This window comes from Coptis chinensis, chromosome 4 (genome assembly GCF_015680905.1).
Source record: "Coptis chinensis isolate HL-2020 chromosome 4, ASM1568090v1, whole genome shotgun sequence".
Classification (NCBI taxonomy): Eukaryota; Viridiplantae; Streptophyta; class Magnoliopsida; order Ranunculales; family Ranunculaceae; genus Coptis; species Coptis chinensis.
The window spans coordinates 19,812,708-19,836,636 of record NC_141459.1 but is presented as its reverse complement, the minus strand read 5'-3'; the positions used below and the strand labels follow the sequence as shown (position 1 = coordinate 19,836,636).

The following is a 23,929-nucleotide window of genomic DNA, read 5'->3' as shown; positions in this document are numbered from 1 at the left end:
ACAGAAGCCTTTTACCATGAAGACTTAGTCCGACGGTTCTACAACACGAGGGAGTTGGAGGGGACTAGAATTTTTGTTATGGTGGCGAAGAGGAGGAAGGAAGTAACTACAGGGTTGTTGGCTGAGATTCTAGGCATTCCGCCTAGAATCCATCTGGATGTCACGTTGCAGGAGTCCCAATATAATGGGGTAGAGCCATTGATGAACGTGGCGATTCGAAGGGAACTACAATGCGAGATCGCATTGTGTTCGCCAGCATCCCTCGAACCAACCAGTCGGGCGCAGTGGATTGGATTGAATTGGGCGATCCCCGGGAAGGAGAAGGTCGGCGACATCGGTCTGAACTGCCTCCACATTTTATGGATACTCCAGGAGCAGAAGTACGAGTTCTATATCTTGGAGTTTTTGCTTAGCATGATTAGGGGAGTAGGGAAGTCTATTGCACCTCTCCCTGTGTTGATAACCAAGATCATGCTGAAGTTGAGAGCAGCTCAGGCGTCTGATAGGATTTACATCACCCTACACCGAAATCCTCGCATCTATAAGGATTGTGTCCAACGAGTTTGGAGGTTGCCTGATGATAGGGTAGAGGAAGAGGAGGATGGTGGAAATGAGAATGCCGAGGAGGATGGGGGAAATGAGAATGCTGAGGAGGATGAGGAGGACTTGACTTGTTTTGATGCGGATGCCTTGGAGAGGTGCTGGTCAGATGCAGAACGCATGGCTGTGATTTATCGTGGCATGCGTTCACTCAACACTATCTGCGAAGACCTCCGGACTCGCCAGGCAGCTATCCACCATAATTTCGAGATCCGTACCCAGAGGGAGGACGAGCGGTGGGAACAGATAAGGACTGAGCTAGAAGCTCAGCGCCAGTTCTGGGCTGACATGCTTGTACGAATCCCACCTCACGGGGATTCTGTTTCGAGGACACACCATTGAGGCACGAAGCGCCGTCGCCGAAAGGCGAATTTAATGATGCCGCCCATCGAGCTCGGAGCCATCTCCTGAGCGTGTGCCCTCCGCTACCAGCACTGAAGTGGTTAGGAATAGTATCGTTTGATGTTTTTTATTTATTTTGTAGTTTCATTATTGTTATTTATTTTAATGTAAGTTTAATTCCATAATTTGAATTTTGTAGTGAAATGTACATCGAATGAAAATTTTAATATAATGCGGTTATTTTCATTGTGCATGGTTGTTTAATATTGATCCCACCTTCCCAAATTGTTTGGGGGTGGTGTTATCTATTCCACCATGATTTTATATGACCCTCGTCTTAGAATTTATTGCGGAGTCAAGGTGAAAATATGGCCGTTTAGGCATATCTATGAATAAGTATCATGGTAGGATGAAATCTCGATTAAATAGGTAGCTAGATTCTATCATAAATTCAACCTAAAAAATACTAGGTTTGTTTTAGAATCAAGAAAATGAGTTGTTTCCGTTTTCGGGTTTGGAAATTTTGGAATTTTCGGAAACTGCCGTAAAAACCTTTTGGCAACTTCCCGATCCGTTTTAGCAACTTAAAACCTATATAAACTTCATACATTCTACACTCACAACTCACACTACACCTAATCTCCATCACTCACCTTTCACTCCCACGATTCCCACGTTTCGTCTCATTTTCCGATTTTCAAGACCTCGGGCTGCAAGGCTGCGCAGGAGCTTTTCAGCTACCGCAATTTTTTTCAGAATTTTTTAGAGTGCACTTTCGCCCAAGGTGAGCGACCAGCCAAAACACTGGAATTCCAAAATCTTCGAGGCGCCCTAAGAGAGCGCTTCGGCCCGACTTCCATGGACCGAAAAATTCCAATTTGTCTCATGGGTTGTTCCCGATCATTCACGCCTATTTCGAGCATAATTTTGAGATGACATCTCCTACATTGATACCAGAATAGTCTTTTCAAGATTTGTTCCAAAGCACTACATATGGTGCTTGGTTTTGCTGGCGATCATCATACGTAAATTTTGGGAACCGCTTATGGTAAGACTGGATCACTTTATTCTCCAACACTAGCATCTTATTTTTACGAAAACTGCATTTTCTTTGAAAGACCAGATGGAGAACAAGTGTTCTCCATCAACATTGATGATGAACCAATGGAAATTACCAGGTTCTTGCTAGCATTTGTTCTTGGACTTGCTATGCCCGCTGAAATACAAGACCCATGGTGTTATTAGGTAGATAATATGTATGTCTACACTTATGAGTTTTTACATGAGTCGTATGGCGCAGGCATTTTCCGTATCGAGGACCAAGGGGAATATAACGTCGCCTTTAGTAGCCTGTCCATGAACATAGGAACTGTTATGTTTTGGATCATGCTAAACATTTTAGGGGAATGACGTTTTCTTACGTGAATGATGCCGTTCTGGCGCTTTCCCTTGCTTTAGCCACGGGACGTATGTGTCATGACCTTCCCCGAACCTTGATGTCTAGTTTAGCTCGATCCCATAGCATGAGGCATAAGTACCTTCTTATGCCTATTCTAATTTCCCGTATTATGCTATGTTTCTTTCCTGCTTTTTGTACACGCTTCACGGATTGGATTACGGCTCGACAATCGTGTATGACCCACCAATAGTATTATTCGATCTTTCCGTGTAATGACTTGGCAAGGGTGGAGGATACAACCTCATCAGGTTGCACCCCACACCCCGTCAGACCAAGTGGCTCTTAATAGGTTAGCAATAATAGATGATAAATTATGAGAAGCCTGGCAAATTATCATGGCATGGCAGGACGCGAAGGAACCTCACTTCTTTATAGAAGAAGAGGATGAGGAAGATGATAAGTAATGCGGGAGATAAGGTAAGTTTTCATTCTAGTTAGTGTCTGCTTATGTCCCAAGCAATTTCATTCTTGTTAACCCCATAATGGGTAGAACTCAGATAGAGTTCGTCAGTTTTTCATTTCCTATATTAGTATGCTCTCTAACTTTGTTTTGCGATGTTCCCCGAATTTCACGCCAGTTTCAATGGTATTTTTCCTACCCTCTTTATTTAAAATACTTTGAGGACAAAGCATGCTTCTTGTTTGGGGGGGGGGGGGGGCATAGAAACACGTGTAATTAAGGCATCTATTAGGATATAGATATGTATAATATGCATTTGTTTTCTAGTCAAAATTTCAAAAATTCAAAAATATAAATAAATAAGTTCATGCTATACACTTAGGAATATTGGTATTGTTTTCCTTCTTTATGCTCTTAATAATCTAGAAGTCTCAAGTAGATTTTGCATTAGAATAATTTTTAGAAACTTAGGTTAATATATAGGTAATAATCTTTGCATCTATCTATAAATATATTACATGAGTATCGATGATTGTTAGCAGTAAGTTTCTGAAATCTATGCTAGAGTACTTATTCTACAAATCCTGTGAGAATATAGCCTAAAGCCTTATATGAGCGAAACATTTGAGAAATGACACAAGGGAGAAGTAAAATCCGGATAGAGAAATCACACGTCCACTTGCTTGATCACTATGCCATATCCTAAGCGAGAATTTAGGCCCTCTTTGGATCGATATAGCCAAAAATTCAAACCTATGAATTATTTTCCGCTAGTCGCCCCTCTGAACCTTTCTTTAGCCTTTCATAAACCACAAATCTTTTACCCTGTTACCAAACAAAACAAAATAAAAAATTCAACCTACCCAATTTAGATAAGTCTGAGAATAGAATGAGGAAGAAAGAAGAAGAGAAAAACCTGTGTATACAAAAGTTAGTTAATTGCTTCAGAAATTAAAGAAAAGAAGTTTCCATCCAAAGAAAAGAAAAATAAAAATAGAAATAAAATAAAAACTCCAAAAATAGAATAAAAGAGAGTCAAAAGCCAAAGAAAAGGAAAAGAAAAAAAATATGGCTAAGGATGGAAACAAAGTATAGAAGCAAAAGAAAATAACAAGGTTTTCTCTAAGTTACATAATATGAAGACTCTATTATCTCAGACTTGTCCTTTTTAAATATCCATTTCTTTCCTTCTTAAACCATCTCCTAATCCACGCAACACCTAATAAAGACCTCTAGCTCAATTAGGAATATGTTAGTGTGATAGTAAGTGGCAGATGTGTTTGATCGACTCCGGCTTCCTTGTTGTCATTAAGATTGTAAGGTAAAGTGTGCCCACTACACACTAGAGTAGCGAAACTTGAGTGGAAAAATCAGAGTGTTGTATCTTGACTATTATTGTGAGAACCTACTTAAGGACGTTATTCCGAGTTTCAGAAACGAACCTGCTAGACATTTCATAGTATTACTCATTGTATATATGTTTATTATAGATGATTGATTTTTATGCATATATTAGCTTAGGGTTCGACTTGATTACTCTATATGCATTGCTAGTGAGAGGTATAGTTAATTTAGAGCATGAATAAGGAAACAATAGTTTTATTTCTTAGTCGTTGTAGTATAGATGAAGTTTGTGAGTACCTTCACTGGAAAACTCTCACGAGGCTATAACTCGTCCACTAGGGAATTCCTAGTGGTTTAAGGCCTTGTTGTATATGGTCAATGCAATCGCACTCAGCGAAACGAGAGTAGATAGAACTCCATTTTTGGTCACTTATTCTAATTTCTCATCTTTGCTTGAGGACAAGAAAAATGCTGCTTGGGGGTGGTTTGATAAGAGCCCAAAACTGTAGTTTTAACCCCTTAACCATCATACTTTTAGACCAATGATGTGAGTAATAATTAAGAGTTAGTACTGATTACGTGTTTTTATGCATTTCAGGCTTCAAAGTCCATTATGTGCAGAAATGTGCCACTTTAGCAAGATAAAGGAGTAAAGGTCGGTTGCTAAGGAGTTATGTGATTAAAGGCTAAGATTCAAGAAGACAAAGCCTTTCTAAAGCCTGGTCAAAAGCTGAAAAGTCGACGCGGGCAGAAATAGCACACAAAGTCAGCAGAATTTCCAAAGGCCGTATCTTTGGACTCAGACCTCGGAATTGGGCCTACCTTATGTAAAAACGACCGGCTCGGAAAGAGCTTTCCAATGGTCTAAGACTTTACCCAATCAGAGGAGCAAAAGTGGACGAAAAGTCTGTTGAAGTCAACTGCAGCTGAAGAGGCCTTTTTGGACTGAAAGAATTGGGTTTTGGGCCTGATTCTCTGGCCCAAAACATGGCTCCAAGCCCATGCACGATTTTTGGATCTGAAAGTATAAAAACAAGAGCTTGACTCTTTGTTAATGGTAGCTAGTTAGACCTAAAACTATAGATAATTATAGATCTAGTTTTCATGTAATAAAAATTAAGTTTAGTTTAATTTCAATTATTGTTTTAGATTAAACTCTTAGAATCATTATTCTTCATTAGTTTGATAAATAAAATAGCTATTTTATCAATTTCGATTCTTGTCATTCACAATTGTGTAGATCTAATTTCCCTTATTACGTAGATAGCTAGACTTAGATTAGTTAGATTATTAATTTAGTATTTGAATCATTGTTTTATTATTCATTAGATTAATAAAATAGTGTTCTCCATAAGTTAGTTTCATTTCCATTAATTGTTTAGTTTCAATTCGTAGATTCAAGTAATTGTCATTATTAGTTTAATTCAATTATTGCATTAGTAGTTTTGAATTGAGTTTAAACAAGCAAGTTTCAATCTTTATATCATGTCTTGTTTGAATTCCATTGGGAATGATAGCGTGATGATTCTCGGCTAAACCTCCATTTGAGGGGGTTGAGAAGCCTTGATGAAAGCTTGATTCCGATTATTGTAGAGTCGTTGTAATTTCCTTTCCACTCTAGAAACGATTAGTTCACCATGAGAATGGGTTTAATTTTTCACATACTAGTTATGAATTGATAGAAATGCCATGTGTAATTAGGGATTAGGAGTAGCCATATTGTTCTCACGAAGCCAGTTCATTCGATTACTTAATTTAAATGGATAGTAGGGATTAAGTCGAAGTTAAGGTGGAATCAATCCCCCTCTAACTCCTTATCATAGAATCAACGTAGCATTCCCATAGTTGTTTTAATAATCGACTAGTTGCATCTTGTGGGTAGTTGCATCGTAGTCTAGTTGCCACTTCGTAAATCTCTCATTAGACTTTAGAGTTAAGAGTACTTATACGTAGAAAACACAGCATGCGGAAGGACAAGGAGTGGAACGAATCATCTACTCCACTATATCTCATAGGATTGAGAGTAGAATCCTTGATAAAATATAGACACGTATTAAGTTTTAGTTTACTTACGTTTTGAGTTTTATCGTTCATTTCGTAGGTAAACTTTATCAATTTTATGTTTTATCAGTGACCTTGTTGATATCTTTTTTTAACTAAAACCTTGGTAGTGTGTCTTGATACGCCTCTTGAGAGGACCACGTAGAGTTGGCTATGAATGAAAACATGTTCGGGTAAGTAAAAAATTATAATTACACAAATCATCAAAGAAATAAATAAATAAAATAATGAAGTTTAAATGGTGTTCTTGCTACTCATGCAAATTACGGGTGCAAGAAGCATACACATAAAAATGCATAAATAAACTTTTAAAATAATGAGTCCAGCCCAGAACAACAAATATAAGCAACGCTAAAATTATAGTCAAACAAATTATCAAAAAAATAAGTAAAACAATAGAGTTGAATGGTGTACTTGTTGCTAATGCCAATGGTTAATAATCCAATTTTCAAAAAGTTTTATTTATATGCCATCTCTTTGTTTCGTCTTTTCACCGAAAAGAACGCACAAACAAATTTTAAAACTGGACATATTGAACAAAATTCATCAATGTAAGTGTAGCAACAGTTAATACTGCATAACTTTGTCACAATATTGTAGATATTTATTGCTTTAGTAAGAAGTACTATGAAAAAACAGACCAATCCAAAGAGTAGGACGCCCTGCATGGCTGCATCAAGCAAATTTTTTTTATTCTCTCATAAATTTTTTATTTGTGTGATTTCGACACCGTACCACTTGGTAGCAATTCTCGAACAACTTTGGTCCAAATTGAATTGCACTTCTAGTGTTGGGGATATTTGATATGAAAGTTGACAACTCACGACTATTGTTGATTGAGATGGTTTTACATTTTCGATTTACATTACAATAACGCATGAAGAAAATAAAATTGTCTAATTACAATAAAACACGAAGGAAAATGTCAAAAAATTAATAATTCTGAGTTGGAGAGTTTCTTACCGCAATCAAATTCACCCAGTTTCCACAATTAAATATTGGCTATTAGAACAGATTGATAGTGATGGCGAGGAGAGTTCGAAGCTTCAGTAGAACAGGAGAGAAAGAGGGGAGACGAAGAGAGACTGAATGGAGAGAGAAGAAAAATCGAGAAGCATAGAGAATTCTCTATTAGGAGTGAAATGATGATTCTGCCTTTGTGGTAAACTGAGAAATTACCAAAATGCCCTTGGGACGTACACCAAAATCATTGTTCCTCGACCCCCACATTTTTCTATATACTAAAGATTATTAATTAAGTACATTAACCAAATTCAAGATTGAGAAAACCTATTATTTAAATATGATAATTAATTTATTGCGTATCAATTTAGTAAGATTATAGTGTAAATAAAGAGTTTAAGAGAGCAATCAAATCCGGCCCTCAATTCTCTAAAAAGAGAGTTGAGGTGAGGGTTAAGGCTTCACAATTTTAGCATTGGCCCTCATAAGCCCGCCCCTGGCTACATGAGATGGGTCGGGCCGGCCCTCAAGTCATACGGGCTTCATGGTTTGAGGGCCGGGCTGGTCCGTTTACACCCCTAGTTATGGGTGGGGCCTAGAACCCATTCCATGTAGACGGGTTTAAGGGTGATAAAAGGGCCGGGCCGGGCTAGCCCGCCCCTCAAACCATAAAAGCCCTCATGATTGAGGGCCGGGTCAGCCCGCTACTATTTGATATTGAGGGCCGGGTCGAGTAGGGTCAAGCATGAAAACTCAAGCCCTTAATCCGCCCCTCGACCCTCATTTTTTAGGGCCAAATGAGGGCCGGGTCGGGCCCGGTCTAATTATACTTCACTAGTTTACTATTTTTTTTGTGATTTTTTTTTAATTGATTTAATGATATGTATATAAGTATACAAAACTAATTCTTATATCTTTAGAAAAAAATAGATAGAGATGGTGGAAGAGATGATATTCTTAAAACATCTATATTTTTCATACTTAACTATGTTGTTAGGTTGGATTTGTTTTATGTATGACTTATATACATATCATTAAATCAATTACAAAAGTGCATATATTATATTATGCTATAATTTATTTCCTATTGAAAACTAATTTAATGATTTTTTTATATAATTTAGATAATTATAGTATAATACATAAATATATATTATAATACATAAATTATCACCCCTATTTTGGGTTTACACAAAATAATCATAGTTCACTTTTCTTTTTATATTTGACCTCTTTTACTCAAATTACAAAATACCCCATATGATATGTAGTAAACTACTATTATTAAACATCATTTGTAGTGAAAATATTTAGTTCAAATCTCAATTAGTAGAGTATACTATAATTAACATGGACATTTAAATTGAACCAACATTTTTTCTACCATCAAATACCCTTGATAAAATATTAAAATCAATTATTCAATGTCTTTAAGAAAGGCTACTTTGTCATTTCAAAATTTAATACCATCTATACCCTTAAGATTACATAGTCACTTAAGGACGTATGTGTAAATTCAGGTCGGAAATCAACTATACGCCCTTATTCAATTGTTCGCAGCTTACCCTTCAGTAATTGCCAAATAAATACCTTTTATTTCGTAGAGTATACTATAATTAACATGGACATTTAAATTGAACCAACCTTTTTTCTACTATCAAATACCCTTGATAAAATATTAAAATCAATTATTCAATGCCTTTAAGAAAGACTACTTTGTCATTTCAAAATTTAATACCATCTATACCCTTAATATTACATAGTCACTTAAGGACGTATGTGTAAATTCAGGTCAAAAATCAACTATATGCCCTTATTCAATTGTTCGCGGCTTACCCTTCAGTAATTGCCAAATAAATACCTTTTATTCCAAAATTAAATTCAAGCAAACCAACCCTCTCTTTTCTTTTTCTCTTCTTCTTCTCCCAAATCCCAAATAATTTGCTCTCCTTGAACTGAAAAGCCACAACAAAAAAAAAAAAAAACATACCTGATTGTCTCTCTACTGCCGATTATTATTAGAAGTCACGCGAACAAAAAAAAATCGGTTTCAAAAGGTAATATATTTGTCCTCTATTTGATTACTTTGAACCCACTCTTTTTCATCTCACTCATTGAAACAGAAAACAGATGAAATATCCAACCCAAATTTTATCTACAACAAAGACCCGAAAAACTATTTGTAGTTCAACCTCCTTCGCCGTTCGGATGTCGCTTTAAAGGCTAAGCTTTCTGAAGCTTTAAACCTCGCCAACTCTCTCGAAGAGCAGCGAGATGGATTCTTTGTTGGAGATATTAGTGAAAAGGAAAGGCCGGCTCATGTCGTTGTTCAAAATCCAATTGCTAGATCAATTAATTCAGGTTCTTCTCATATTTACTTTAAAAATAAATAAATTTTATTTTTTTAATATATATAATGTCTGTTTAATGTTTGTTCTAGGCACATACTTTGGAAGTGGGACTGTGAAAACAATTAAATGTCATATAGATGCTGAGGAGACAAAGGTAACACCGGATTCATTTTGATTCATCTTTAGTTCACGACTTGGGTGAGTTAAACAAGGACCATTTAGTTTTAGCAGGATGAGTTTGATGCTGTCTTTGTAAACGCCATTCTTTCAGGGGTCCGGCAACGTAATCTAGAGGCAAGTTCTCTTTTGTTTATAGTAAAATTCTGCCTATATAGATGCTATGGTATTGATACTTTCAGAATTGTAATTGCAATTGCAGAGAGGGGGAAACCTATTTTAGACCGGGTAGGACTTATAATAGAGATATTCCATGCTCATGCTCAAACTAGAGAAGCAAAGTTACTCAATTGTGAAGCGCATTTGTTGTAGGGAATATTATCATTGTTGTTGTTGTTGTTGTTGTTGTTGTCGTTGTTTTTTTTTAAAAATAGAATAGTGGTCCACATTTTGAGACATGGAATGTTGGGGTTCTCAATATTTCGTTTCAATTTGTCGTTGATTGGAGTCACTAAGAGTGTAGAACCTTAGTATGGGTGGTTGGGTTATACGTGATAACGCAAGTTGGTCTTTTAAGGCCCAAAAGGCAGAAAAATACTTATCTTGACATAAGAAAGTATGAGAGCAACGCGTTCGATTTTTTTTAATTAGCCTTTGTGCTAATATAATAATCGCTTTTTGTGCAAAGGGTCAAAGCAGTTTTAGAGCAAAGTACGCTGCTTAGTGAATGGCAAGATATTACCAATCAAGATAGTGAAGAAGGGGATGTTCTTAAGGTTGGATCTGATTCTAATTTTCGATTCCTTATATATGTATACATTCCTCAAGTAAGGCTGAGTTTGTTGTTTAAATAACACAAATTGAAGGTTCAAGAGTTGAACAAGTTAATAGAATGGATTGAAACAAAAAAAACTGTGCTGGCTTCTATGGGAGATGGAGCAAATAAGCATCTATGCCTATCTTACTGCCTGGGTTGCCTACTGAGCCTCATAGGGGTGTTGTTAGTGCTCTTGCTACCGAATCTTAAGGTAACCATTGTTTCTCTGCCATTTTTTTAAAATGTTAGCTTTAATGTGAGAGTTAAGATTTATGTGCGTGATTGTTATGTGGGATGCTCCATTTTTTGTCCTTCTACCTGTCGGTTGGGTGTTTTATGAATAACTTAGTATTTGTGGGATGCTCCAGTTATGTGTCTGAATTATACAAATTGTTTTACGTGTCTAAAGGTGTTTTAGGGAAAATTGACTTGGTGTGTGTGTCTGAAGTGTCACTAGCATTCCCCTATGGCCCTACTCCTATAGGATACAAACTTCACCTTTCTTTGAATTTGGTCATGATGTTCCCTATGGAATATCCTTCCGGAAACACATGTCTTAGAGGCTTTGCTAAACGGAACATTTTGTATTGCGTTATGTGAGCATCACTAACAATCCCCTACGCCCCTACTCCTAGAGGATACAAACTTCACCTTTCTTTGAGTTTGGTCATGATGTTCCCTATGGAGCATCCTTCTGAAAACACAGGTCTTAGAGGCTTCGCTCAACCAACCATCTACAGTTGGGTTGCTACATAAGGGGTTACCTTCCCTAACCGTTACGGACTGGCATTTTACGTCCTTAGTTCGTCTTACCTTTTGATGCCTAATAGTGTGGTTTCCCATGTCAACAACTAGGGGTGTCGTCATCAAGAATTTTATCATCAACAAGGCCATAGTGAAGGGGCGTAAGAGTGTGCAATTGCTCAAACTAAATTTTAAAAGTTATAAAATCTATGGGTCTGCCTTCTTAGTTGCACACGTGCACACCCATGAATCCTAGCTTTTTCTATTATTTATAAATGTAAATTGGCATATTTAAGATAACTTTTTTCCTCATTCATGAAAAGGTGCCTTTACTTGAATGATTAAAAAATTCCCAACTAGAACAAGAAAAATTGTTTGACTTTCATGCCTTGCTAAATAGGAGAGAGGAGTGCAGGAGTGCGTCATCGCAAAACATGAATGCTTTATTAGGTTAATTTAAACAAGAGTTGTAGGATTCAAAACCAAGGATTGACAAGGAAGTTAAAGCTCTTAACGAGGCATAAACAAATTAGGACTTACATTTGCCCATCCTCACCTAGGTAAGAGATGTTGGTTTCTATTTCTACGTGCACTTAGGATAGCAATGTGGGTGTTTGAATATCACTAACACTTGCAGAGGTGCCCTGGCAAGCTATCTCCTATTTTATTTTCTGTTGATTGGATTATTGTTGAAGCATATTTACACAGTTAATCCTTTCTTGCTATCAGGTTATTAGTATAAAGGAAGCAATGCTTGATAAAGATAGCTGAATGTTACAATTTATGCCTTGATTTTAATATATTGTGACACGAGACTTGATTGTTTTTAATTTTTATATGTTGTTGTTCATACATTGATGGGTATTTACTCATAAGGTTCGGAGTAGCCAAAATTGAATATAGGCCTTGCTGTGGTCATTGGTCATTATTGTTATTCTTTTGATCGATCTTTTGTAGGTTAGATTTTATAACTTTTCATTCTAACGATTTACGTGCCATGATTGCACCATGAAAGGGGCTAATTTCACCTGTAGCAGCCGAGTTCGCTTTGAATTCTAATATGTGTTGCTCCTGGTTGTTAGACCTTGCTACGATTGCCTGCTATCATTATATTTCCCTTCTTAAAACTTGATACTATTCAAACCATCCTGCCCCTTAGGAGATGTCTTCTTTTCAAAACTTTCCAACCCTCTCTCCCGCTTACTAAATTTGATGATTTGCTTTCATAATCTTTTTTATTTGATGGTTTTGAATTAAAGTATTTTTTTTTATTTCCTTTTCATTAACTCATACTTGAATGTTGAATATTTTTTGACCGCTTCGCAATAGTGGTGACTTACTAAGTCTTCATTTGGGGTTGCATTTGGGTGCAATGCTCATTTTTATTGGTGGTTTCCCAGTGCCTTAACGACTGAAATGGAGCCATGGGGTTGAGTAACAAACGAACGCAGCTATCATTATTGTGCGGGATGAGGATGGACACATTTTCCTTATGTGTCAACGAGCATATGTGTAAGATTCTAAATACTCATACATCTGTGTATTATAACTTGACAATCCTGGAATGAAGCTATGCTATGTGATTAAGAGAACGACATTGCACTTTAGTTGGATATAATATGATAAACCTTTTAAGAAGACATTGCACTTAAAATAGTCCATATTAGATAACTTTTTATTTAGCTTATCATACTAAAAATGGACATGGCAAATTTAGTTGAACATAGCACCTTCAATCTAGGTGGTTTAATGTATGTGATAATGGGTAACCAAGAAGAAATCTGAGAAATTTAAGCTTTATCAAGTTAATTGAATGATTTAATCCATTGTTTTCTCTATCTTCCTCCGTTGGCAAGAGGTGACTACTCTGTTTCCTCTCACTTAGGTACTTTCCATTCATTCTCTCCTTATTGTGTACATCTTCCTTATTCAACTTCACAATACAAATTGTTAAAAATAGTTTGTGTTAGGACTTGGGAAGGAAGCAACAATTAGTGTTTCAATTTTTATCGATTAATTTTACTGGAATTTATACATTCTTCTATTTCTCCTTTCCTCATTCTATTGCACCTTTTAACCATCCATGTCTATGAGGCCATGTGCGATTTCTATTGTTCTAGATAATTATAGGAAAGTTAGTTAACTCCAAGGAAGCTATTTGTGTTGTAGTGTAGTTTATTATTTTACAGGTTAAGCAAATTTGCTTATGATTTTGGGTCAATTTATTCTTTCTAATTTGTTGAAATGAAATGCCTGAAATGTTGTAGAAAAGCCTGCAGAATTATTAGTTTATTTCTGTTATGCCAAGTTATACTATGTTAAAGTCTGGTAGAATGTCAAAGCTATCTCCATTGTTAGTTCATTTGTATCGAAATACCAAATATGTGAATAGAGATTGTACATGTTTTTGTCCTTTCAGAATGTGTTGTGGTGGTGTAGTGCATAGTGGAGCCTGTATCTTTATTCAATATTTTCTTTTGGGTGCATATATGATGTTCACTGTTGAAATATATTTCTTGTTCAAAAATAAATCTATATATAATTCCAGTTTTAAGCCCTGATCTCTATGACTTGGGTTGATTCGTAATTTTGGGATATTTTCATCTTCAATGTGAACTTGATTTTTTTCCATTAACGTATAGGTTTTGCCTTCAAATATCACAATTTTGCAAGCAACTTGATGGAAGCTCCTGCCATGCGTTATCTACTTAAAGAAACTCGACAAAGAGTTGTCAGGTTCTCATGGGATACAGGTTAGTCTTGACACTTCTCTTAGAGTTCTTTTCCTTACCAATTTGTTTCCCAGTTGTTTTTTCTTTTCATTGATGTACTTATATCCAAGTCGACTTTCTGATTTGGGGCATTCCATCATTGTTAAAAACTATTAGGTTTTTTTATATTGATGTATTCATATCCAAGCCAGTTTCTGATTTGGGGTGTTCCCTCATTGTTAAATCTAATTACACTTTGCCAATGCAATCTAATTGCTAGAATGTTTAGTTTTACCCATTGTGATCAACAGGTGTTCTTCTGTCAAAAAATTGCCTTGCAGTCAACTTTGCAAAAAGAGTTCAGACCCCTTGACTGTTTATCTTATATATAATGGGAAAACTTGCCGCCGTTTATTAATTCCCATATTTTTTGTTTTAATCCAATCTTTTGGTCGAGAGGGGTGCCCAAAAATTTCACCCACAAAATTTTCTACACTTTGCATTCGAAGGGTAAATCGGTAATTTAAAACATTCTCAGGACTATAAAACTCAACGTCTTGACATTTTTAGCGAACAGAGACACCGTTTCGGAATAATAACCCGAAACAAACACACCGCTTCAGGCGCTTTACCCGCAAATAAAAAAACAAATGCTTAACCAAATTTGTTCGTCTTATTCTTCTAATTGTTCATCTTCTTCGGTACCAAAATAATGAATCTCCACCACTGATGATAACATGTGAAATTGGTTTAAGGTACTTTTTGTTTCAAATTCGGCCGGATTTTATTTTCATATTATTTTTTAATGCCCTTAATCACTTATCATAATCGAACTTCCCTTTCTTTCTATTTTATTCTTTGCTTTAATCAAGGCTCCAATTATTTATGTTGGTTCATTTAATCTACCTTTATTATTATGTTCAACGGAATCACTATTGTGCAACTTCAATGGAAGAGGTTAGTTCAACGAATTTTTATTTATGCTTATGCTACAAATTTTGGATATGCTTCCAGAATTTTTGTTCTGACTGTTCCTAAATTTTGGATAGACTTAAAAAAATGAACTTCTCGGAACAGTCGCACTGTTTGGCCGATATTCCCAATTAAAACCTGTTCCTCTTCTTCTCAAAAAAAAAAAAAATTATACAACAACACTTTGAACTTTCGCCATTAATCTCTTTTTGGGTTTTCCATTATCTATCATTGGATGCAACTTTTCTCCTAAAGCGTGCGCAGCAAAACGTGGTGAAGAACAATGGAGTATAGCACTATGGTGCAAGAAATCATTATATACTACTATCACACTTTCATTTTGTTTACTAGCACACAAAGTTACTCTTATTTCTTTTAAACTGATTTTCCTCCCAAGATTTGTGGGCGTGTTATGTGGAAAACAGGGCCAAGATTTTGGAGCCAACGGTGAAAATGAGAACAACAATCATAGGTACGTGTTTCTATTACCAATCCTTTCATTTAATCACCTTCAAAATTTAAGTTTGATCTTCTGAAGTATTGTTATTTGTTATTTGCTATTACCAATCTGTCTCCGATCTCTTCTCCCGGAATAATTCCTTCCAGTTTCATATTTATGGTTGGTTGTTCCTACTTTCGAATTGAGTGGTAGTGCAAACATGTAACACGCGTGATCATTTTCATCGTGTTATACTCTACGTTGTTATGTATTAATAGATTTTGTCAGTTTTCTATTTATAGGTTGGAAATTTTTTCTTTGTGAAGAAGTGTCGCTCATTATTTGATTGAGTGTCATAATGAGTGACATAAGGAGAGCCCTGGTTTCACGTATTTTTGAGTTTTTGGTAAAGAATAACTCATCTCTCAATGCATGTGCAATTATGAGTGTGAGTTGTTTTTTCCAGTTGCATCGATAAGCATCCCAGTTTGATAGCCTTCACTACATATTGTTTAGTTTTTAGCAACAAATTCATCGAGAGATTTGATTTTTTACTTTCTTTTTTGCCTTTCTGCGGCTTCAAGCTTTTGTTTTCATAGGGTGTCAACAATGGTTTGATGAACATGTTAAATTAAACCTGGTATTATTGATCATTACGACATCGCTGGCACTGACATCACAAAGATAACCTCTAGACTTCATCTCAAGTACAAATTTGGCAGCTGCATCAACAAATTTCTTATTAAGAGTTCCCTCTTAAACCTGTTAAGAGGGAAGTATGTGTGTTTAGACTTGGTCATAAACCTGAATTTGCCTTCGAATTATATACAGCTTCATAGGTTCATAGCAGAACCAACATTGCCGAAAGAAGCATGCATTTCTAAAAGACATGACTAGGTGGATGATGTTGGTAGAAAGCCAGTCTTCTCCATTTTTGTGAAGTCTATGAACTTAACTCAAATAGTGTACTTGGCATTCTGTGCACTTAGGCCCACTCAACTACTATCATATGTTGAGTTTGATTACTTGGGAAAGCCAAGGCAACAACATGAATAAGGTGTCAACTTATCAAAAAAGGGCTGATGGTCTTTCTTTAAATAAAAGAATATATAAGTTAAGCCATAGCTTGGCCTTATGTTATAGTTATTGGACGAAAAATTTACGTCTTTGGAACTGAATATTTGCCACATATATAGGCATAGGGACATCTCTTTTCAGGAACAATGGGGTGATTGCTACGATTTGGATTGCGATTCCAAATCATTTCAGATGTTTTCAGCTCTAGAACAAGAACAGGAATGGAACTTACACAGCCTTGGTGAGATTCAAGTAGTACCAAGGTGGTTTTGTAATTCCTGTTAGAATTTGAGTACCAATAAGTGAGTCAGTGGCCACAATCACTTTAATTTCTTTTGCTGCTGCATAATACCCCTTTAAAAACTTGAAGTGTAACTTCAATCTCCTGGTACAACACAGACTTTATACCCTCTTAACAGTGGCCACAATCGCTTTAATTTCTTTTCTTTGCTACATAATACCCCTTTAAGAACTTGAAGTATAGCTTGAATCTCCTGGTACAACACGACTTTATACCCTCTTAACCCTGTAGGCTTACAGTAATTTCACCTTCGAGAGTTTCTAACACTCCTCCATATGACCATAACCGCACCGGTTATTCCCGATAATGTTCCATCTCAGTATTGAGTCTCTGCTTGCTTTTTACCCGCTTAGATTCTCAGATCTTTCTTGATTTGCATTTACCTTTGCAGGTGAGGAGTATGCCTGCTCTGTGCCTCTATATCCATAGGAAGGGTGCGATGTTGAACAACGAGAGAAAGACAAAGGTGGAGCAAAGCGGGCTACATTCCTAACAAGACTTCGAAAACCAAGACGTCATCGCATTATTATATAGGTTCTCTCTGAACTAGCATAGTACTCTTTCATATTGAGTTGAATGTGTCAGACTTTATTTCTTTAGAATGCAACAGGGAATGACCTGATATAATGCATCCCCTGCTTCCTTGAGCATTTTCCATGTCCCACTCATTGCAACACTTATTCTTTTGCTATATCAATAATTACTGTTTAGCAAAACAAAAACTCTATCAGTACAAACATTGAAATGTTAATAGATCTCTTTTTATTTTGAGCCAAGGCACTCTTGAAACATTTGCGACTGCTATCATGCCACTTTAGTAAAAGACCTATACTATATATGTCCAGTATGGATTTATAGAGAAAGTAGGAAAATGAGAATTACCTACTGTTGCTACTATCAGTTAGAAGTACTACTTTAGAATAAAACGGATGCAGATAGTGGCTTCAAAAGAATGGTATGTATAGAAATTAAATGTATGGTGGCTTCAAAAGAATGGTATGTATAGTTCAAGTACGTAGTGTGGAACTTCTAAGAGCCTAAATAGCTAGGTACATATTTTCAACACTCATTTAACTGGATTTGCATTATAGTCAGCTGCATCAACAAATTTCTTATTAGCTAAGACTGTTAAGAGGGAAGTATATGTGTTTAGACTTGGTCATAATCCTGCATTTGCCTTCAAATTATATACAGCTTCATAGGTTCATAGCAGAACCAACATTGCTGGAAGAAGCATGCATTTCTAAAAGACATGAGTAGGTGGATGATGTTGGTAGAAAACCAGTCTTCTCCATTTTTGTGAAGTCTATGAACTTAACTCAAATAGTGTACTTGGCATTCTGTGCACTTAGGCCCACTCAACTACTATCATATGTTGAGTTTGGTTACTTGGGAAAGCCAAGGGCAACAACATGAATAAGGTGTCAACTTATCAAAAATGGTGATGGTAAGGAGTTCCATATTTGTACCCCCATACTTAGAAAAAGTTGCGCAAGTAAATTGCACAAGAAGACTTGAATTGAACAGGACTTTCAAAATTTTAATATGTTGATATTGATTTTAATTGTTTATCGATTATTTTATTTGATTTTATCTATAAATCCAATGATAGCGTTTGTATGCCAATCAATTGGAACGAGTGGTGGTCTACACATCACAAATTGATATGATGTGGTGTACACAATTTTAGCTGTGTTAATTTCAGCCAAAATCATAGAAATACTAGCAATTTTCCTCCCCTAATTTTTAGTATTTTTCGATAATTCTTGAATTGAAAGTGTGACAGTATACTTTGGACAGCCTGTTACTTTCACTTATGAACAAGATGAGGTTGGGCACAATATTATATTTCCTATCTGTCTATTGAGAATTTTTAATGTTTTTTAGTCCTATCTATGTGCAGGTCGTGCCACTTGACATTTGTTTGTAGTGATGAAAGATTGAAAGAAATCTACCATGTTAAGTATCAATTTTCTTAGAGGTGGTGTGATTGTTAGTAACTTAGTATAATAATTTTCATCTCTTTAACAAGTTTAGTTCTAATTGTTTTTTTTTTAAGCACAGGTCACGGCGAAAAGTTGGTCGAACCATTGTTGTTGTTGTCTCAGAATTCAACAGTTGGACATATATTCAAGTTCCGATGTAAGGATTTATTAAATTAAGTAGTTAAACTATACAAAAAGTGTTGTAGAGTAAATAAGTTCATAGGATATGATTGTCGAAATAGCTATGCATTTTCAGGTTTAAATTTAAGATGGAAACGAGTGATTGAGTTGTTTTTCCTCGTTAAAAAGGTGATAAATTAAGATACAACTTAAACCAGATGTGCATGCGCAACATGAAGATCAGAAATGTGGCTTAAAAAAATCATACTAAGAGCGGTATGAGATTTTCCTGTTTTACAGTATGACCTTATTCACATTTTCTCTTTTCAGTGAACACACCAAAAATGTTTGGTGGAAGGTGTTGCATTTGAATTGAAGCACAAGACACTTGCTACTTCTTACATTGCCCGTTTGACATCTTCGAGTGGAAGGATATTGCTTAGAAGCATCCCAAATTGTTGGGTGAGCCACATCATAGTGTGGAGGTTTATATCCATCATTTGGGAGAACATGTAATTTTTTTTTTTCAATTTAAGTCATTGCATCAGAAATTCGGCCTCTACTCACAGGTCATCAAATTGTAAACATCACGTTAATGTTGGGGTTGATTTTTTTTTTTTTTTTTTTTTTTTTTTTTTTTTTTTTTTTTTTTTTTTTTTTTTTTTTGTAGGGAACACTAGACTGATGTGATGCTTTAACGCCCAAGGATATAAAACATATCTATGACAGAATCTAAGTCACAAATGCAATTTGAGGATGTATTTGTTGGTGAAGAGGTTGCTGTCGGTAAAGCTCTATCTTTCGATGCGGCATAAACACTCATTAATGTCTATCTGTTTTCCTACTAAGTTGATATTTAATAACATTTTTATATTCTTCAGCCTATAAATTCCACTTTGTAACAAGTTTTGATTTGGTTCAAAAATATTATGTTACCTTTCGAAGTCAAATTTCTTAATTTCATTATTTCTGTTTTCTTTGAAATTCCTTCCAAGTTTAATTATAAATTGTCATTACATCACAAACTCTGACCACATTTATCTGAATTTGTTTGTTATGATTGTACAATTTAAAGGAAAATAAATAAATAAATTTCAACCAAAACCATAGAATTACTAGCAATCTTCCTCCCCGATTTTAGTATTTTTCAATAATTTGTGACTGAAAGTCTGAAGTACTTCGGACAGTATTGTTTGCAGAGATTTTGTCTAGCACGTGCAACGCATGTGCCCATTTACTATTTTTGTTTTCGTGCTTGCAACACTAATGGAGTTATGACTACCTAGGTGGACTATGACATTTTGTTCAACACAGTTTCAAATGGTATATATTGTTTCGGATATTTAGCACAACGAATTGAACTAGATCGATGACAGACTTATTTGGTTCGGCATCCTGGTATTTGCATACCCTTATTTCAGTATGACCACAAACACTTTCAGCTACAGGTATCTTTGGAGATAATAGGTAATATGCTCTCTGGGACATCTATGGCAAGTCCCCATGCAACTGGTGCAGCTGTTTATGTAAAGTCATTTTAAAAATATTATACTCATGGGTTTAGAAGCACTGAATCTGTTTAAACTATTGCTTTGATTCCAAAGCTCAAGTAATCGATGAAGACTTTTGTTGTTTGTTATCTTTATTAGTTGACCAAAGTGATTGTGGGAACCATTCATTGTATGTCATTTTCTTTTATATCTTGAGCTCTACATTCGTTGGGTTTCAATGTCGGCAGGTTAGTTTTTAGCTTTGATTATTCATATATTTGTTAATCGTTATTTATATATTTGTTTTGTTCTCAATACTATGAGCATTTTTATAAAAGTGTTTCACCGATTGCATTTGCAACTCAATATCTTCTGTTTACAGGTCAGTAGCTCCTCAACGGCATATGAGTTTTCCAAAGTAAATATTACTCTGTAAATAGGGATCAAGGGTTTTGATGGTGTTATTTTTTTGCTAGACTACCAAAGGTACGACAATGTAGGTAAGTGAAAGGCATATAATCTGGTGTAAATGAATTCAGGTGTCAAAGCCACATGACATGCAATTAGAAATGAAGCTGGAAGAAACTGGCAAATATCAGTTTGGGTTATCTATTTTTGTTTATTGATTAGTATGTTATCATGGATTTTTTTTCAATTAAAATTTGGGAATAGTGCTGAATCTGCCCTGTAATTGTTCACGTTAATCACGAGTGTCGGTATGCACTTATGGATCGGAAGTATTGATTACAAAGGTATTTTAGATCATGTTAATTAAGATTATCGTAAAGATTTAATTTTATTTCATGAGCTTTACACACCTTTGTACTATGCAGTTATATATTTGGCAGAAACTCCTACAAGGGGCACTTTAGACTATGTATGGACTGTTTAATCGGGCTGTCAAATGTGATAAGATTGCTAATCATTAGTGCGCGCATTTTTTCGGGCCAGGTTGAGGGCCTGAGGGCCAAATTATCACCCCTCACGGGTTAAAGTGTAACCCGAGTGAAACCAAACAAGGTAAAGCCCAGCCCAGCCCATTTCATTTATTTGTGTTTCCATGTCGGTTTCCGAATCCGAAACTTTAATTAGAAGAAACCGTGTCATAGGATTGCATTCAGAGTAGAAAACGAAATGCCTATTTTTTATTTTTTATCTGTATATATTTAAGTGTTGAAGAGAATTACAGAAGGAGAAAGACTATTCCAAGGGAAAATTGGGAGGCAAGTCGTGTTATTTGGTTTGAGTTTGATCTTCCCAATTGTTTGAGGTACTAGTAAAGCCCTGTTCTATTCTTCCTTAATTTATTATTTATTGTGACCATTTTCCTTCCAGTCCTTTTACTGAATTTCCGAGTTTTTCTTAGAATTATAATGGCCTGTAATTCAGATCAAGGAGATAAAGGCAATTCCTTTATAGAATTTTCAGTTTCAAAACCCTGCCTCTGTAGTGGTTCAGCCCTTAGGTTTTCTGAGGACAAAAAATGTGCGTGTCTAATAGTTTCGATTACTTTAGCTCTGTACGAGTTTCAACAAACTTATCAGAAGGATAAACACCATATAAGTATAACAGCCCAACATCTAGTTGATCATAATGATAACTTGACAGGTCTCCCAGTTCCTGACCATGTCAAATTACCTCGTGTTGGAGGTGATTCAATTAATAATCCCGTCTTCCTCGTTCATCCAAAGGATATAAATGTGAACTGGCTGGACCTTCCTGACCACCTTACATCTCTAGTTGCCGAGAAGTTGGTTGGCAATGTTAGGGACCTTATTGTCTTTAGTGCCGTCTGTACATCCTGGCATTCCGTTTATATCCAAAATCTCAAGTTTAGGGACCGTCTACCCCGTCAGCTTCCTTATGTCATGCTCCCCACGGAATTTGACCGTGATGATCAGACACGAAGTTGCTACAGTATCTCTTCGAATAAGCTTTGCGGTTTCCACTTACGTGTTCCCCAGGACAGGATATGCCATGGTTCCAGTTACGGCTGGCTGGTAACAGTACACGACAATCTTGATGTTTCTCTATTGAATCCCTTCCTGTCAGTTAATAATGAGATCCATCTCCCCCCTTTGTCCACTTTTCAACGCACTGGAAACGATCCACTACATAATCACTACATGATCAAGGCAGTCTTGTCTGCTAATCCGTCACTGAATCCCAACTATGTAGTCGCTGCTATCCATGGCGACCGCAAGGTATTGGCTTTCTGGAGGCCCGGTGACACCGCATGGACTTCCTTGGATATCAAATACAGAGCTTTCAGGGATCTTGTATACTATAGAGATCAATTCTATGTTGTTGATAATGTTGGTGTTATTTTTGCTTTTGACGCGAATCATCCCCACCCCAAACTGTCAGTAGTTTCCCCAAGTGCTCTTGTTGAAGAGTCCAGGTACATTGTTGAATCGTCTGGAGATTTGCTGCAAGTTTTAAGGGATGTGCATGTGACTGAGGATGATCTAGCCTATTTCACCCGTGGATTCCAAGTTTTTAAGCTACTGGATTCAACTCGGGATGAATGGGTTGAGGTCAAGAGCCTAGACGGACGTGTTCTGTTTCTTGGTGATAATACATCCATGTCTCTTTTGGCTTCAGATTTTCCCGGGTGCAAGCCGGATTGTATCTACTTCACTGATGATTACCATGAAGGTTATTTCGAGAGAGTGTATTTGAAAGAATCGGATGGATGTTGGCCACATGAGATGGGAGTCTTTAACATAAACGATGGGAGCATTGAACCGTTTTACCCAGTGGAGTCGGATATGATCCTTCCTCCTCCTATTTGGATTGAACCGGCCCTGTAGCACAGTCTTCTGGAGTTCAACTTTTTGCTCCTTCTCTGCTGGACTGCTTGTTTCCCTGTGTAATATCTTATATTTATTGGTTTGTTATTTTTTTCCCCCTAATCTAGTGCGAGTTGTCTTCTTTATTGTTGCTGTAATGTTGGTCTACACTTTCTGCATATTTATTCACTTGAACTATTTGTATTACTGGATGTGCGGTTTGCTGATTCATTCAATGGAAAACTGATTATTTTATGTCTATCCATCTCTACTTATTTATTAGCATATAATAGTATTCATGTTTTTCTTTTTTGGAAATTCACATTTATCTGGACAGTAGACAGATGATCAGAGTAGATAGTGTTTGCGTTCGCTTGGGAATTATGTTAAGTAGGAAAGTATCCTGTCTAGTTACATTCATTGATTGACATTGTTAACTTTTGAATCAACTTTTTATTTTATGTATGGTTGGCATATACAGAACTGCAAATACCTCCCTCTCAAAAGTCTGTCAGAGTGAATACCCATTACATGTTTGGTTGGTTGTGCGAAATTCAGGTTTAGCCGTTGAAATACCTACGTTTACGAAATGAAGTATAGCAAATCCAAGAGAATGAAAGATATACAGTGAATAAACACCAGGAGATGTGAAATTTTTGTCTTCTCTTCATTTTCCATTCTCTCAGGCATTGTATTCTCAAATTTGCTTGAACATTTCTTCTATTTAAGGAAACTTTTATTACTGATCCACCACATTTTTGAAACCGGGTTAAGGAATAAAGTTGTAAGAACAGAAAATGTCAAGCCTAAATTGTAAAATGAATGTTGAAGCATCAGTAAACTG

The 23,929-nt window shown here is 36.1% G+C and overlaps 1 protein-coding gene and 1 long non-coding RNA gene across 2 annotated transcripts; both read left to right on the top strand.

Moving 5' to 3' along the window:
- Nucleotides 1-9,376: 9,376 nt before the first annotated feature.
- On the top strand, nucleotides 9,377-9,858 carry LOC147502435 (uncharacterized). Its single transcript, XR_015220001.1, has 3 exons — nucleotides 9,377-9,530; nucleotides 9,610-9,674; nucleotides 9,752-9,858. It is a non-coding gene; the product is annotated as an uncharacterized LOC147502435 (long non-coding RNA).
- An 11,559-nt stretch (nucleotides 9,859-21,417) lies between these two features.
- Nucleotides 21,418-23,344, top strand: LOC147502434 (F-box protein SKIP23-like). Its single transcript, XM_086607250.1, has one exon. The coding sequence runs from the start codon at nucleotides 21,667-21,669 to the stop codon at nucleotides 23,104-23,106; it is 1,440 nt and encodes a 479-aa protein (XP_086463376.1). The 5' UTR covers nucleotides 21,418-21,666; the 3' UTR covers nucleotides 23,107-23,344.
- Nucleotides 23,345-23,929: the final 585 nt, after the last annotated feature.